Raw genomic sequence first — 18024 nt, 5'->3', positions numbered from 1 at the left:
GTATTTCTCAAATTAGGAAAGGACAGGTGGTTTACAAAATAATGCAGGGAAGTAGAAAAATTTTTTATCCTGCAACTACCCTTTGCACTGACCTAATAAAGCTAACCTAATAAACCATTTCTGAAGCTTTAAAATATTCACTGCCCTAATAAAGCATCGCGCATGTATTCCTTTAACGTTAATGTCATCAAAAGCATTGTTACGTCACGTATATTGCAATGTTTACGGCATGGTGTCGTAGTTTCAATTACAGAGATGTGCCAAAATCAGTCGGAAAAAGCTTGTTTTGGACGTTCAAATGTATAATTTTGTTGCAGAATAAACACAATAAATGATAACTGTCTTGAAATATAAGCGATATTTGGGATTAGGAGTGTATTAAAACGCAAGCCTCGCCCTCTATCACGTTTTCTTACCCTCGCCCAAATATTGCTTATATTTCAAGACAATAACCATGCATTTTTTATATCCCTATCCATGCGCAAAATTTAGCGCCGTAAAATGAACAACATTTGCTTCAAGGGATCTGTAGCATTTTTGTCTAAAAGACTCAAATATATTTCAGTGTGACGTTAAGGTTTCTAAAGGTGGCTTATAAAATTTCAAACTGCTCAAGAAGACCGGGAAATTTGATTTTCGCTTATGACGTTACTCTGTGAAGGCCTTCAACTTTAATGTCATAAAAAGTCATCATATAATACTTTGTTTTCCCATTCATTGGTTTGGCATTACATGCAGCCATTTCCACACACTGTATATATAAAATACACATACAAGTAACGAGAAATATTGGTGTTTGAAAATGAAATTTACGTCATTATCATCTCTACATCATTCATAAACTGTAACAGAATGAAATTCTAATTATCAACACACATGTACGGAGATGACAGACTGATGGAATAATACTTCTACCCAGTTATGTATACCTTTCACGGTGGATCAGTTGAAATTCAAGGAATATATTAAAAAAAAACATTGTGTTTGTTGTTAACATACTTTATATCATTAGGCTATTAATTATAAAACTACAATTGATAAAATAAAAACAAAACTTTTATTATGTAACAATAGTAAATGCGATTTTCTTGTTTTTAGTAATGAATGTTACATGTACAACACTATCTTAAACATAATACACATAAGGACTTTTCAATAAATTCATTACACATAATAACATTATATATCTATTACATTGTATATACTGTAGAAACCACTATTATGTCTAAAAAAAGTTTTCATCATCTATAATAAAAGTATATAACTTTTCATATCATGCGTGAACAAGGAAGGCGAGGTAACAGTCATTAAACCACCAGCCTTACTGTCAGCAGCACAGTTACCTGTACTATACCTGTCGTTATCTCTGTCCGGGGTGGAGAAGGACATCCCAGACAGATCGTAGTAAGAATTACCAGTGTCTAACATAGAGTCTTCTGTAAAATTATCAAAGAAATATATAACCTGAACACCTATTTCAGATTAGATCATTATTATTTACTAAACATTTAAAGCTTAAAGCATCTATAGTATTCAACAATAATTTTTTTGAATTACTTTAAATTTCATTCCTTTCAATTACAATAGATGAACACTGTTTTATTTAATAGTTAACGTGGTTTTTCTGTTGTCATTTGATTTCTTTTTTGACTGTATACGAACATGTTAATGAGTCTCAACAGAAATAAGAGATTGATTGATTGATTGTAGTTTAGCGTCCCTCTCGAGCATTTTTCACTCATATGGTGACGCCATCACTTGCCCGTTGAGAACAAAAAATTTTGTTTTATAATACATGTTATACACGGCAATTGAGCAGTTCGCTATGTTTTTTGTGCCAGCATCTACTACGACACTGGACCTTGATTTATACGGTCTCATCCGAAGGACCAGTCTTCACGCCCTACAGTGGGATAGGAACCCGTGACGTAAAGATTCCTTATTCTCGGCTCTAACCACCGCACCACGCAGGTGACGTCAATAAATTTAATTATTATTTCATTCAAGTGAAGCCTTATTTTAACATTGAAATGGGGGAGCCAATATACATACATATAAAGCAGGGATATTCAAACAATAAATTCATGAACCAATAAATTGATATAATATTAGAAAAAAACGGTTTGTTTTTTTCTCTTTTGTTGGGGGGGGGTGCACTTCTTTAAGTTAACAGTGAATGAAACAAAAGCTTTTCCTCCTTTTTATCAACACATAAATCATTATAATGCTTCAAATTTGTGCGACTACACGTAGATGCAATTTGTGTTATTATTTTCTTTCTTCATTGTTGTATTGCTTTTGTTAAATCTTCTATTTATATCTTCAGCACAAAAGCGGGATAATTACAAAAAGTCATCGTTATCCACTGTATTTAATTACATTTCCAATGCAAGTATTTTTTTTTATTTCATAATCGTTTAACACCTTAATTGCTTTTTCTGTATGAGTTATGTATCTGACAACATTACGCACAAGTACGCATGTAGTGTTTATGACATGTAAATGTTCAATCTTTTAGCAATTTATTACTGATTTGCTCATATAGTATGGACTCTTGATTTTCAATATACAAGGAAAGTTTACTTTTACTTTAGAAATATTGATACCCCTTCCCCCTCCATTAATTACGTAACAATCGGGCTGATTCTCAAAAAAAAGTTGGCATTTGTCTATCTATCACAAGAAATTAAACACTCTCTCTCTATATATATATCTTTCCTTATCGGTCGCCATTCGTACATTCTGTTACCGTTTACCTACCCAGGGTCCCGGTAGCTGGTCCTCCAAGAAAAAGTCTGTATTTCTTGATTTCGTCAGCAACAGAGAACTGGTTATATAATTCATAGAGCTTTTTCCCATTGGTCAGTGTGATGGAGACGTAGAGGGAGGAGTTCCTTCCCTTGGTAAGTTGATGTATTACGTCATTCCCTTAAATATGATATTTTCCAGCTATATATCAGCATTTATAAAGCAAAATATTATCAGGATTGTTGTCATAGGAAGCAACACACAGTTGTATATGTATGCAGAAATTTGCTTAAGCAATAAATATACATGTTTCAAAATTAAAGTACAGAAAGTCATTTTTGTGTATACAACATTAATTGTTAATTAAGAAATAAGGTATCATTTTTTGAGTTTTATTGAGATGTAAAACGGGTCGGTCACGTGATCAAATCCCATAAAGCCCTTCGGGCTTTATGGAAGATTTGATCATGTGTCAACCCGTTTTACATCTCAATAAAACTCAAAAAATGATACCTCATTACTTATATTTACATTTGTGACTTATTCATACTTTATATTTGCCTGATTGTTACTTTTAACGTGTGAAATGCGTTAATTTTTCAAACCCAACGGCATGTATGTAATCCACTAAACGCGCGTCGACCCTTTATGACGTCACAGAGAAATTACGTGGCACGTTTATCCAAACGCACATCTATAACCTCTTGACCCAAAACCTGTATTTACACAGTTATAAAAACGCTTGCCTTCAGTAGTGTTATGTAAAGGAAAACATTTGCAAATGTAAATATATCTTTATCTAAACTGATATAAATAAAATACTTATTAAAAGAGTTCAAAATAAGAAGGACTATCATCCCTTAAAACAATATAACCTTTTGTACAGTTATGGAATGGGTACAGTGTAAATAGGAAATTCATGGTTTCCCGAGGGAGGAAAATATTGCTGTATCTGGAACCGTAACCCTTTGGGAGCCATAAATTTGCTATGGCCTCTGTAGTCATTCCAGAACTGTATATAGTTTACCAATCCAGTAGGATCCGTTAGGATTCCCGAATCCCGTCTTGTAGTCCGTCCATGTTCTGTCGAATGACACTGAACCACTGACACGTTTCTGTATAGCCTAAGGATTTATGATTTATGTGGAGTTAATTTATAAAACTTGTGAGGTTTTTGTCCGCTACGTTGTACTGTAAACAATGTTTCAAATATTTTTTTCATTAACCCAATCATTCAAAACCGATTTCATTTTTTTAAAAAGTTTTTCTGTACGCAATTTCTAAGTAATGATATTTCTAAACAAAAAAGCTTCATATAAAAATCTGTTTAAATTATATTAATTCGAACAACTATTTTAACTCTTTGAAAAAAATATATAATTTTAAATTTATTATATTATAAAAATGTTATTCTACTTTGTAAATAATAATATTTACTGTCATATTTTTATTATCTTCATTTAAATTAGATTAGAAAAGAATTATTCAAAGTTCAATCAACGGCATTTTTCGTTGATTTCAGCAAAGAGATTTATCAGTTTCAAAATCAAAAATTTATAAATTATTAAAGAAATATAAGCTAAAATTCATCGTTGGGCAAAAGAATGAAAGAAAAAAAGGGGGTTGGGGAGAGAGAATGAAAAAGAGGGGAAAGAGAGAGACAGAGAGAGGGGAGAGAGAGAAAAATAAAGAAAAAAGAGAAAGAGAGAACTTGACAGAGAGAAAAAGGGAGAACGAAAGGAGTGAGAGAGAGGAAGAAAGAGAGAGAGAAATCATAGTGTTCACTCTCAACGTAGGAGAAAAAAAGCTACAATTGATCGCTGACAAAAGAAAAAGAGAGAGAGATACCTTACTGTCCAACCTTACACCTTCTGTCATCATGTCACAGAGAAAGGTCAGAGTAACTGATGAAGAGATAGAGTAATGACGAGAGAAATAAAGAGAGGCAGAGAGAGAGAGAGAGAGAGAGAGATCTTACTGTCCACCCTCCACCTTCTGTCACCATGTCACAGAAGACGCTGACCCTGCTGTTATTACCAAATGGATATATCTCATAAACACCAGATTCTGTATTACCATTCAAGTAGAGGTCCTTGAGGTTCTTACAATCTTTATGTATGTTTAACTCTAAAAAAAAATAAATACATGATATGATAATAATATAATAATAATAATATAAAATATACTCTAAGAGAGGGAGAGAGAGAGAGTTACCTGACTTGATGGTTTGCAGTATACTGCCTTTCAAATCTTCGTGGATGTTGGTCACATTTTTCATAAGGATGTTAAACATCTCGTAAAATTCTTCTTTATTGTTCTTTGATTAACCTTAATTCTCGCATTCTCTCGTTTTAAGGACTCGATTTGTCTCGCGTTTTCTCGTTTTAAAGACTCCATTTGTCTCGCGTTCTCCTTTTTTAATGACTCAATCTGTCTGGCGTTTTCTCGTTTTAAGGAATCTGCCTGTCTCACGTTCTCCTGTCGTAAGTACTCAATCTTTTCGTTCAATATTTCAATCGTCTGATCATTACGGTCGCAGTCATTTTTGTCATCGGAATAAATTTGCTGAGAACTAGCCGTACAAAAGAACAAGACGTACACGAAGATAGCCGCCCAAACTCCTGCCATGGTTTTACTGCGCGCTGTCTGAAAATAAGCATATATACATTGTTTATTGTGTAAATGGTGGTATATACCTTGTTTATTGTGTAAATGGTGGTATATACCTTGTTTATTGTGTAAATGGTGGTATATATCTTGTTTATTGTGTAAATGGTGGTATATATCTTGTTTATTGTGTAAATGGTGGTATATACCTTGTTTATTGTGTAAATGGTGGTATATACATTGTTTATTGTGTAAATGGCGGTATATACCTTGTTTATTGTGTAAATGGTAGGTTATACCTTGTTTATTGTGTAAATGGTGGTATATAACTTGTTTATTGTGTAAATGGTGGTATATACCTTGTTTATTATGTAAATGGTGGTATATACATTGTTTATTGTGTAAATGGTGGTATATACCTTGTTTATTGTGTAAATGGTGGTATATACCTTGTTTATTGTGTAAATGGTGGTATATACCTTGTTTATTGTGTAAATGGTGGTATATATCTTGTTTATTGTGTAAATGGTGTTATATATCTTGTTTATTGTGTAAATGGTGGTATATACCTTGTTTATTGTGTAAATGGCGGTATATATCTTGTGTATTATGTAAATGGTGGTATATATCTTGTTTATTGTGTAAATGGTGGTATATACCTTGTTTATTGTGTAAATGGTGATATATATCTTGTTTATTGTGTAAATGGTGATATATATCTTGTTTATTGTGTAAATGGTGGTATATATCTAGTTTATTGTGTAAATGGTGGTATATACCTTGTTTATTGTGTAAATGGTGATATATATCTTGTTTATTGTGTAAATGGTGGTATATACCTTGTTTATTGTGTAAATGGTGGTATATACCTTGTTTATTGTGTAAATGGTGGTATATATCTTGTTTATTGTGTAAATGGTGATATATATCTTGTTTATTGTGTAAATGGTGATATATACCTTGTTTATTGTGTAAATGGTGGTATATACCTTGTTTATTGTGTAAATGGTGATATATACCTTGTTTATTGTGTAAATGGTGATATATATCTTGTTTATTGTGTAAATGGTGATATATACATTGTTTATTGTGTAAATGGTGGTATATATCTAGTTTATTGTTAAATGGTGATATATACTTTGTTTATTGTGTAAATGGTGGTATATACCTTGTTTATTGTGTAAATGGTGGTATATACCTTGTTTATTGTGTAAATGGTGGTATATACCTTGTTTATTGTGTAAATGGTGATATATACCTTGTTTACTCTGTAAATGGTGATATATACCTTGTTTATTGTGTAAATGGTGGTATATATCTTGTTTATTATGTAAATGGTGGTATATACCTTGTTTATTGTGTTAATGGTGGTATATACCTTGTTTATTGTGTAAATGGTGGTATATACCTTGTTTATTGTGTAAATGGTGGTATATATCTTGTTTATTGTGTAAATGGTGATATATATCTTGTTTATTGTGTAAATGGTGATATATATCTTGTTTATTGTGTAAATGGTGATATATACATTGTTTATTGTGTAAATGGTGGTATATATCTTGTTTATTGTGTAAATGGTGGTATATACCTTGTTTATTGTGTGAATGGTGATATATATCTTGTTTATTGTGTAAATGGTGATATATACCTTGTTTATTGTGTAAATGGTGTTATATATCTTGTTTATTGTGTAAATGGTGTTATATATCTTGTTTATTGTGTAAATGGTGATATATACCTTGTTTATTGTGTGAATGGTGATATATATCTTGTTTATTGTGTAAATGGTGATATATACCTTGTTTATTGTGTAAATGGTGTTATATATCTTGTTTATTGTGTAAATGGTGTTATATATCTTGTTTATTGTGTAAATGGTGATATATACCTTGTTTATTGTGTAAATGGTGATATATACCTTGTTTATTGTGTAAATGGTGATATATACCTTGTTTATTGTGTAAATGGTGATATATATCTTGTTTATTGTGTAAATGGTGGTATATATCTTGTTTATTGTGTAAATGGTGGTATATACATTGTTTATTGTGTAAATGGTGGTATATATCTTGTTTATTGTGTAAATGGTGGTATATACCTTGTTTATTGTGTAAATGGTGGTATATACATTGTTTATTGTGTAAATGGTGATATATACCTTGTTTATTGTGTAAATGGTGATATATACCTTGTTTATTGTGTAAATGGTGATATATATCTTGTTTATTGTGTAAATGGTGATATATACCTTGTTTATTGTGTAAATGGTGGTATATATCTTGTTTATTGTGTAAATGGTGGTATATACCTTGTTTATTGTGTAAATGGTGATATATATCTTGTTTATTGTGTAAATGGTGATATATACCTTGTTTATTGTGTAAATGGTTGTGTATATCTTGTTTATTGTGTAAATGGTGGTATATACCTTGTTTATTGTGTAAATGGTGGTATATACATTGTTTATTGTGTAAATGGTGGTATATATCTTGTTTATTGTGTAAATGGTGGTATATACCTTGTGTATTGTGTAAATGGTGGTATATACATTGTTTATTGTGTAAATGGTGGTATATACCTTGTTTATTGTGTAAATGGTGATATATATCTTGTTTATTGTGTAAATGGTGGTATATACCTTGTTTATTGTGTAAATGGTGATATATATCTTGTTTATTGTGTAAATGGTGGTATATACCTTGTTTATTGTGTAAATGGTGATATATACCTTGTTTATTGTGTAAATGGTGGTATATACCTTGTTTATTGTGTAAATGGTGATATATATCTTGTTTATTGTGTAAATGGTGGTATATATCTTGTTTATTGTGTAAATGGTGGTATATACCTTGTTTATTGTGTAAATGGTGGTATATATCTTGTTTATTGTGTAAATCGTGATATATATCTTGTTTATTGTGTAAATGGTGGTATATACCTTGTTTATTGTGTAAATGGTGGTATATACCTTGTTTATTGTGTAAATGGTGGTATATACCTTGTTTATTGTGTAAATGGTGTTATATATCTTGTTTATTGTGTAAATGGTGGTATGTACCTTGTTTATTGTGTAAATGGTGGTATGTACCTTGTTTATTGTGTAAATGGCGGCATATACCTTGTTTATTGTGTAAATGGCGGTGGCAGGTGCGATCCATTCTCTAGCATGAATCCCAGCCTCGATCCAAATCACTGGCTTAGCCCGTCCTTCATCGTTTTTGCCAAGCTGAAATTTGAATGCTCGTTAATCAGGATTAAAATCATGGTATTGACAATCTATTATTATATAGCATTAAAATATCACGTGGAATTTTGAAATTAAAATGAAAGCAATTTTTTGTCTACTCGAAATGTACTTAAAAAGTGGAATTTTATCAAGGATTTATTTTGGTAAAATTATATGCACTGGTTCTGTGATCAATGAAGTTAATATTGCTTAAAAATTATTCTTCTTCAATTATTCTATTATTTCTAGATTTAACAAACTGCTAACATTATGTTTTGGGGTAAGTAGCTCATTCTATATCTCATTTAATTGTCCACTTAAACGTTACCCAACCAGGCGATTTATTCGAATGTTTTAAAAAAAAATTTGATTTACGAGACGTAATAAATACCTTAATAATCTTCATGTCTCTACCCTCGTGGGACGATCCCAGGGACTCCACTTTAGCGAGTGTAGGGTATTGTAACGCCATGCTAGTGAGCCAGCTGTCGATCTAAGCAAAAAAAAAATTAAATTCATTTATCCTCTTAAAAAAACATAAGAATTCATGAGAAATACCTTTATGATCTTCATGTCTCGACCCTCATGGGACGATCCCAGGGACTCCACTTTAGCGAGTGTAGGGTATTGTAACGTCATGCTGGTAAGCCAGCTGTCAATCTAATTAGAGAGTGTAGGGTATTGTAACGTCATGCTGGTAAGCCAACTGTCAATCTAATTAGAGAGTGTAGGGTATTGTAACCTCATGCTGGTAAGCCAGCTGTCAGTCTAATTAGAGGGTGTAGGGTATTGTAATATCATGCTGGTAAGCCAGCTGTCAATCTAATTAGAGAATGTAGGGTATTGTAACCTCATGCTGGTAAGCCAGCTGTCAATCTAATTAGAGAGTGTAGGGTATTGTAACCTCATGCTGGTAAGCCAGCTGTCAATCTAATTAGAGGGTGTAGGGTATTGTAATGTCATGCTGGTAGGCCAACTGTCAATCTAATTAGAGAGTGTAGGGTATTGTAACGTCATGCTGGTAAGCCAACTGTCAATCTAATTAGAGAGTGTAGGCTATTGTAACGCCATGCTGGTAAGCCAGTTTTCGATCTAAACAAGCATGTTAATTCAAGAAAAGTAAACACAAAAAGAAGAAACCCTCTCTGTAAATTCAGGTTTCTCATTCTTCTTACTTTATATATAAAAATAAAATAAATACAATGGTGAAAAATGTTCATTAAATTAATATACATGTAACATCTGTTATATATCCAGTTCTTCCTCTATTAGTTAATATGCCATACACGAATAACAAATGAATATTATGCATATTTATGTGTTTCTAACATGCGTGTCGTTCAAAGTAACCAAAAGATACAATGTACATTAAAAGTCTGAAAGAGATAAAAGCAAATTTATGGATACAAAAATATTGACATAAATAAGGCATTGTGTCTTTTGTTAGGTTATAAAGTTGTCTACCTCGGAATGTCTTGCAAATTTCCCCACGATATCCTGGTTTTTGGAATGACTTAATGATGTCATAATGGCGCCTGTTGAGTCAATGACGTAATCAGGATTCTGCATGGATGCTTGTTCCTGGTCAATTACACTAAAGAATAATTAAAATTATTTATGGCTTTAAAACATATGAAATATCTAAGATTTTACGATTTTTGACACAATGAATGCATCCAAGCTTTTTTCTTCATTGAACAATTCAAATGTTTTAGACAAAACTCATCCAAACGTAGAAAAAATCGCGAGACAAAATTTTGACTTTGTTTTGGAAGAGAAATTATACAAAATGATTGCCCTGACGAGGCATCAAAAATTGTGTAATCCATACCTTTGTAAATCATGGACTAAAATGATTGGCTGTAGGCCAACACGTGACAGCTTCTTTGTGACGTAATTGTACATTTTAATTGGCACGTGAATTTCTACATCAGTGTTTAAATGCGGTCTCTTCCAAAAGTCCATCTGAAATAATGAAGTTTTGGTTATTTAGAAACTTTGAAGTAAAATAAAAATCAAACAAATCATTTACTTAGGGTGGAGGTATTCTACTTCATCTTTAAAAATCCATATGAAATGTTTCTAATTTTAAGGTGGTAAATAAAGAAAAAGATTGTTATAAAAGGAAAGGGTATTTGCCAGTTTGAAGACGGGGGCTCAACCCGGACATAAATATTAGGAAAAGAAAATTGTCAGAATGGTCAAGAAATTGTATGCACTAGGATGAATATTGACACTGAAAGATAATCATAATCTGAATATAAAGAGGAAAATCAGGATCATACCTTGAGAATCGGATTGTCCTGAAGTCTTTCTAGGGCTCGCACCTGGTCATTAGTTGTAGGGTGAACACGGATCAACTTATCTCTGAAATTCATACAATATGACATAACAACTCACTACTTTATAATATCACCTGGTCATTCGTGGTGGGGTGAACACGAATTAACTTATCTCTGAAATTCATACAATATGACATAGCAACTCACTACTTTATAATATCACCTGGTCATTAGTTGTGGGGTGAACACGAATCAACTTATCTCTGAAATTCATACAATATGACATAACATCTCACTACGTTATAATTGCACGTGGTCATTAGTTGTGGGATGAACACGGATCAACTCATCTCTGTAATTCATTCAATATGACATAACAACTCACTACGTTATAATTGCACGTGGTCATTAGGTGTGGGGTGAACACGGATTAACTGTCAATAACTTATGTCTGTAATTCATACAATATGACATAACATCTCACTACGTTATAATCTCACCTGGTCATTAGTTGTGGGGTGAACACGAATCAACTTATCTCTGTAATTCATACAATATGACATAACAACTCACTACGTTATATTATCACCTGGTCATTAGTTGTGGGGTGAACACGGATTAACTTATCTCTGTAATTCATACAATATGGCATAACAACTCACTACTTGATAATCTCATAGCTCATTCCCCAACCTTAACCCCTTACCCTCACACACATTCTATTAAGAAGAAATAAACATTCTCAAAGGAAAATGAATGTTTTAAGATTGGAAACTAATCCGCCATTGCAAGGAAGACTCCAGTGGTGATGAAAAAACGATGAGCGAAAAAAGTAAAAAGATTGACAACTTTATTCAGCATGCAGCCACCGAAGGTTGAAAACTAAATACAACATGCAGCAATTGCCATTGAAGGTTGACAAATTTTAAATGCAATATGAAGGTTGACAACTAAATACTTGATATCACGATTACCTAACTTAGCGGAACTCTTTCGCGATGGAGGTAGGAAACGTCTGTTGGACGGGGGCAAATGGGCTATTGATATCACGATTACCTAACTTAGCGGAACTCTTTCGCGATGGAGGTAGGAAACGTCTGTTGGACGGGGGCAAATGGGCTATTGAATTCAATGCAAGATCGATCATTGTAGAATTCATAAGGACAGATAAGCAAAAAATCCTGGTAGAATACCTTGCTAAACAATCGCTGAACCAGCCTAATTAATTTTTGAGAGGAGTTAATCCTAAAATGTTACATTTTTAACGATAGTTTTAACTAAGCGGGCCCTTCTCATTAAAGTTTCATTGAAAAATCGTCACATTTTAAAGCTGGAAAAATATTCTCAGCTTTCCTTATTTAACATTCTACTATTTGGAGTTTAATTCTTGGCAATACATTGTACTTTCGGCATAAAATTGTTCGAATCATTCGATTGTCACTACTGTAAACAATGCCATGTGCCCCAGTAATCTCGCGAGATTTAGAGATTTCTCGACTCTCCCCACAAAAGAGCGGTAGTAAGTTAGATAACTGCGAGGTACTCGCGATATTACGTATTCAACATGTCGCCACTGAAGGTGCTTCTTTCTCTGTCTAACGACACTTTATGAAGTGCAATGTTTCAAATCATTTATTTCGTTTATAATCTGATATTTTTAATTAAAAAAAAAACAATATAAAAAAAATATAAAATTGAATTAATTTTTTTCTGTATGAATAAGGACAGCCTACTTCTTAAAAATTGATATTTTATTTTCTATGTTTCCTTTTCAATAACAAAAACATATTTAAGAAATCAACCCTTACTTTACCCGTGCAGTGCTAAAAATTCTCCTCAATTTCTACCCCATATACTTAATTGTATATATACCTTATTTTTACGCACAGATAGTAACTCTTTTGAATAATTTTTTTGCAACTTACAAATAGTAGCTATTTTGAATACTTTTTTGCACTTACAGATAGTAGCTATTTTAAATACTCTTTTTGCACTTAAAGATGGTAACTATTTTGAATACTCTTTTTGCACTCACAGATAGTTGCTATTTTGAATACTCTTTTTGCACTTGCAGATAGTAGCTATTTTGCACAGATAGTAGTTATTTTGAATACTTTTCTGCACTTACAGATAGTAGCTATTTTAAATACTTTTTTGTGCACTTACAGATAGTAGCTATCTTGAATACTTTTTGCACTTACAGATAGTAGCTATTTTGCACAGATAGTAGTTATTTTGAATACTTTTCTGCACTTACAGATAGTAGCTATTTTGAATACTTTTTTTGCACTTACAGATAGTAGCTATTTTGAATACTTTTTTGCACTTACAGATAGTAGCTATTTTGAATACTTTTTTGCACCTGCAGATAGTAGCTATTTTGCACAGATAGTAGCTATTTTGAATACTTTTTTGACACTTACAGATAGTAGCTATTTTGAAAACTTTTTTGCACTTACAGATAGTAGTTATTTTGGATACTCTTTTTGTACTTACAGATAGTAGCTATTTTGAATACTCTTTTTGCACTTACAGATAGTAGCTATTTTTAATTCTCTTTTTGCACTTACAAATAATAGTTATTTTAAATACCTTTTTGCACTTACAGATAGCAACTCTTTTGAATACTCTTTCTGCACTCACAAATATTAGCTATTTTTATGTATTTATTTCATATTCAGTATTTACTTGCAGGTGATATGTCTTTCTGGGATTCTGGATCGGAACTGATCCTACAGACAGTATCACTAAGATCACAAACGTCCAAATTTCTCCCTCCATTTTGTACAGTGATGGTTTAGATATTTGTACGTCTGGTTTTATCCCTGTCTTAATGATCTGAGATTCCCATATAATGATGAAATGCAGTTTATACGTTTTCTATTTAATATAACTGAGATACACGTACGTAATTATGTATCATTGAGTGTTTGACACATAGAAACTTTCATTTAATGTTCAGAGTAAATATTGCATTAGATAGGAATTGAAGATAGAATAGGAATTGATGATATTGCATTGCATTTATTGAAATGGTATATATGGAAAAATATATGGAGAAAAGGAAAAAAAAACTGGGAGAAATGATCCCCGTCTGCAGGTGATGAAGGTACAATATATATTGCTGTATATAAGTAATTGAAGTTGAAAACTTTATATCAACAGTTATTTACGTTTATTCCCATGTAATTAAAAATAATGAAGTATTTGACACCAATCATGACAGGGACACCATATCACCCTATATACCTCTGATGTTTTGGAGGTCAATGTTTGCTCTGCTTCTATTTAGTAATGTTTAATTGACTTTCAATCTTGAATACTGTTCGTTATCTCAAGGTATTTCATTCAACGTGATATGTGAATATTTAGAAGACATATTGTCAATAGACATTTATTACTTCTATTTATATGGGGACTCGATTAAAATCAATGAGTTTAAAATAAAATTAACCACAGAGTACTCCTCCTAAGCATCTACTCCCATGATCATCCTGATATAAGATAATATCTTATTACCGTTCGCTTCACTGGGTATAACATTAGACGTTTGCAAAACGATTTCTCAATGATAACTGCACAGTAATTTAAAGTTATTTCATTCAAAAATATTGTTTTAAGTGCTTTACAAAAAAAATAAATAAATGAAAAATAAAATCATTTCCAGATTGATAAATTCTGAATAAATATGAGTAAGGTTTTCGTGTTTAACATTCTAGGTAAGATTAAACTGCAAGAAAATGAAGTGAAATGTACCTTTCACACGTAAGATAAACACTTATTCCAATTTTTTTAAGTTAAGCTATATGAGAAGATTTTTTTTTATTTCTAAAAAAAAATCATAGCTATAAACCGTATCAGGAATGGCATACTTTAAAGGTGGTGACAGTGATGTTTTTTTTTATTTTAGAGTGCAAAAATCTGGAACTATATTTTATTTTGCCAAAGAAAACAACGCATGGCAGTCTCTGGTGAGATTGATTGATTGATTGTATATTGTTTAACGTCTCTCTTGAGAATATTTCACTCATATGGAAACGTCACCGTATGCCGGTGAAGGGCTTCAAATTTTGACCTATACTCGGCACTCAGTGCCATTGAGCAGTGAGGGTTCTTTATCGTGCCAGCGCCTACCGTGACACGGGACCTACGTTTTTAAGATCATATCCGAAAGACCCGTGACTTTCACTTCTAGTGCCGAGCGCTTGGCGAAGGAACAGTCACTACCTTTGTTTACGTCTTAGGTATGACGCGGCGCCGCGATCGAGAATCGAACCCGGGCCTCCCGCTCTGGTGAGAGACAGACAGTTTACAATAAGAATAAAAGAAATAATTTTGCAGTTGGTAAATAATCATCATTGATTAGATTTGTGATGAAATTCTGTATTTTTTTAGGATCAGGTCATCGTATGTATCGTGTTTTAATTCTCATTCACGTGTCCAAACATATTGTCAGTAAGCTGTGTTACAGTAGAAAGTTTTGTCGGATTATCATAGGTGTCCCATGCTGTCCTTTTTGAGTCGTCATATAAATTTATATCACGTTCATCCTGTTTTACGGCCGTCTTTATACTACTATCATAGAGATTGTCCGATAACTGGTCCCTGATTGTGACGTCATATAAATTTATATCAAGTTCATCATGTTTTACAGCTGTCTTTGTTCTACTATCATAGAGATTTTACGTTATTGTGTTATCATGAAATAATGACTGGTCCCTGATTGTGACTTCAAATAAATTTATATCACGTTCATCATGTTTAACAGCTGTCTTTATTCTAATATCGTAGAGATTGTCCGTTATCATTTTATCATGTAATAATGACTGGTCCCTAATTGTGACGTCATAAATTTCACTTCTCTGTCCCTTTGCGTGGTCATAGAGATCATTGTTATGAGTTGTTTCTCTTTGTTGTCTCAAAACGTCGTATTCCTCTGGTTCTACGTCTTCATTTCTTTTAATAATCCCAACAAAAACATTCTGTGAAAGATCGACTGAGATATTATCTGATGTTCTGGATCTATCCTTTGACTTGTGAATCAAATGAAGAAAACTACGTCTTTATTTATCAAATGACTTCATAGTAGTAATACTATTAGACAATTTATGAGGAATACAACATGTACCTTTTTTGTGTGACGTCACACTAAACATTTCCCTTATATATTAATTAGGTCCCGACCCCCTTTTCAAGCAGAAAATTTAAAGTCACCACGTTTATCATATAGCTTGGTGGTAAGATTACAATTAACGTCTTTTTCAAGTAAAATATCTAAGTATGATACAGATGTGTCAGACTGTGGTATCTTTTATCTCAAGCTCAACAGGATATATCGTATCGTATTGTATCGACGTAGTAATGGAAATTACCGTTATTAATTGACAATACGTCGCTCATATATCTTAATATTGAGTTGAAGGCCACAGCATTTTTTTAATTATAAGACTTCATATGAGTACAGGAAATAAGCCTGCTTTTAACGGAAGACAATTGGTATCAATTGGAATTCTAATAGATTGCTGTAAGATGGACTTTGAGATTGAATACTGTTCGTTATCTTCATATCCATCTGTCTAAAACAAACTACATAGATATTCTCAATCAGACACTCAATCAATCTCAGAGTACTTTTGTGTACAATCAGAATGTGTTTTTAAAAAAAAATAAATTTCGAAATGTTCAATGGCAATTTAAGTAATTTTCCATTTCTATTAAAAATTTTCACTTTCACGTCACGGCATCTGATTCATTTAATTAATCTGTACTTAATAAATGCATATTTTCCTTGATATTATAGGAAATAATACACAAATACGTTATCATTTTCCTACATTTTTTTTTAATCACAGACAGATTATATTCTATTATACGCGGAAAAGATATTAGATGTCAGGCGCGGAACCAGGTTATTTTTTTACAGGTAGGAGGGGGTCCAACCCAGTGAAAAAAAAATCCACCCCAGAAATTTGTTGACAAGCTACAAAAAATCAACTCGTTTAAACGTGAAAATTCAATTTTGTGTGTAAGGTTGTGTGTGTAGTGGGGGGGGGGGGGGTTAGTCCCATTGAATTCCAAATCTTTATATCTATGATTTTTTTTATACTACTAACGTAACAGGTCATCCAAGGATGGTCCGTGCTTTTTAAAGGGAACCAAGTTCAAGACCCCCTACCCCCTCTCCCCGGTCTGCGCATGAATATGTAAAAGAAAAAATTCCCTTCTTCTGCTTTTTAAATTATTATGATTCTTTTAAAGAGGAAACCCTCTATGTTTTCTTCCCGGTTATATATGTATTTTCCTTGGTGTCTTTGAGTCAATATAAAAAATATATGCACCCTTTAGCGTCTGTGTCAATTTGAAGGGAAACATGTTTGGGGAAAATCAAGCAGTATCATAGGGTTGTAGAAAACGAAAACCCTGTCTCAGTCTTTCCACAATTGTTTCAGCAGTATTTTTTTTTCATTTCTCTCTGCAACCTTTTTTCACGCTGATTCACAGAAGGCCCAACTTTATTCATAGGAGTTATGTGTCTTTTCTCAGTCAGAATAGAAATAAAATAAATTTTAATGTAAAGTTTGTAAATATTCAGGCTCTTTATTTGTTTTTTCTTGGGAGGAAGGGCATTACATATTTTTAAGATGATTATTCCTTTTGCAAATTTTTAAAGACCTCGTTTTTTAACTGCAAAATTGTATTGCTTAGTTTCCTTGCCGAAGGTGAGGAACAGTTTTGAGTTGATAGTTTTCATAAAAAAATAAACTTAATGCGAACATTATCATTTTTTACCCACTATTTTATATGTATTTTTTTTCTTTAAAACACCTTCTTTTTATTTTTTATCAACAAAATATCTATAATTAAAAAGCCTTTGCAATATGCATTAACGTCTAGTTGCAGAAAATTTAGAGTTATGAATTTATATTTTAGTTATCTATGAAAACTTAATTGATTCCGTCAAGTAAATGTTGAGCCTGTTACATCTTTCTTTGGCAACGTTGGGGTATATTTCTCTTCATTTCAGCATTGCACTATCCCTTTTATTTCTTAATGTAAGATATTTTATTTCTTCATCTTGTATATTTTATCCGCCACCCAAACCCTTTAAAGGCTTCTTTTGAGACCACCCCCCCCCCCCCCCCCCCAAAAAAAAAATAAATA

The 18024-nt window shown here is 32.3% G+C and overlaps 2 protein-coding genes across 2 annotated transcripts; both read right to left on the bottom strand.

The window, feature by feature from the left end:
* Positions 1–831: 831 nt before the first annotated feature.
* On the bottom strand, positions 832–5393 carry LOC134254062 (fibroleukin-like). The gene is made up of 6 exons (XM_062736628.1): positions 4963–5393; positions 4727–4875; positions 3776–3872; positions 2761–2928; positions 1326–1436; positions 832–842 (listed from the first exon to the last, which is right to left on the bottom strand). The coding sequence occupies exons 1-6, from the start codon at positions 5039–5041 to the stop codon at positions 832–834; spliced, it is 615 nt and encodes a 204-aa protein (XP_062592612.1). The 5' UTR covers positions 5042–5393.
* Positions 5394–9100: 3707 nt separating this feature from the next.
* Positions 9101–11130, bottom strand: LOC134254061 (carboxypeptidase A4-like). Its single transcript, XM_062736627.1, has 4 exons — positions 10867–11130; positions 10413–10546; positions 10046–10175; positions 9101–9241 (listed from the first exon to the last, which is right to left on the bottom strand). The coding sequence occupies exons 1-4, from the start codon at positions 10969–10971 to the stop codon at positions 9101–9103; spliced, it is 510 nt and encodes a 169-aa protein (XP_062592611.1). The 5' UTR covers positions 10972–11130.
* Between the last annotated feature and the right edge of the window lie 6894 nt (positions 11131–18024).

The sequence above is a fragment of the Saccostrea cucullata genome, unplaced genomic scaffold (genome assembly GCF_032062105.1).
Source record: "Saccostrea cucullata isolate Sc308-1 unplaced genomic scaffold, CSIRO_AGI_Scuc_v1 ctg1436, whole genome shotgun sequence".
In the NCBI taxonomy this organism is placed as follows: Eukaryota; Metazoa; Mollusca; class Bivalvia; order Ostreida; family Ostreidae; genus Saccostrea; species Saccostrea cuccullata.
Note: the sequence above shows the minus strand (reverse complement) of the source record. Positions and strands in the feature narration are given on the sequence as shown.

Coding starts and splice junctions, on each gene's coding strand:
- LOC134254062 (XM_062736628.1), bottom strand. CDS start 5,041: ATGTTTAACATCCTTATGAAAAATGTGACCAACATCCACGAAGATTTG. Junction 4,876..4,962: donor ACTGCAAACCATCAAGTCAG/GTAACTCTCTCT, acceptor ATTTTTTTTTAG/AGTTAAACATACATAAAGAT. Junction 1,437..2,760: donor ACCAGCTACCGGGACCCTGG/GTAGGTAAACGG, acceptor ATAATTTTACAG/AAGACTCTATGTTAGACACT.
- LOC134254061 (XM_062736627.1), bottom strand. CDS start 10,971: ATGTCATATTGTATGAATTTCAGAGATAAGTTGATCCGTGTTCACCCT. Junction 10,547..10,866: donor AGGACAATCCGATTCTCAAG/GTATGATCCTGA, acceptor TCATTATTTCAG/ATGGACTTTTGGAAGAGACC. Junction 10,176..10,412: donor TTAGTCCATGATTTACAAAG/GTATGGATTACA, acceptor ATTATTCTTTAG/TGTAATTGACCAGGAACAAG.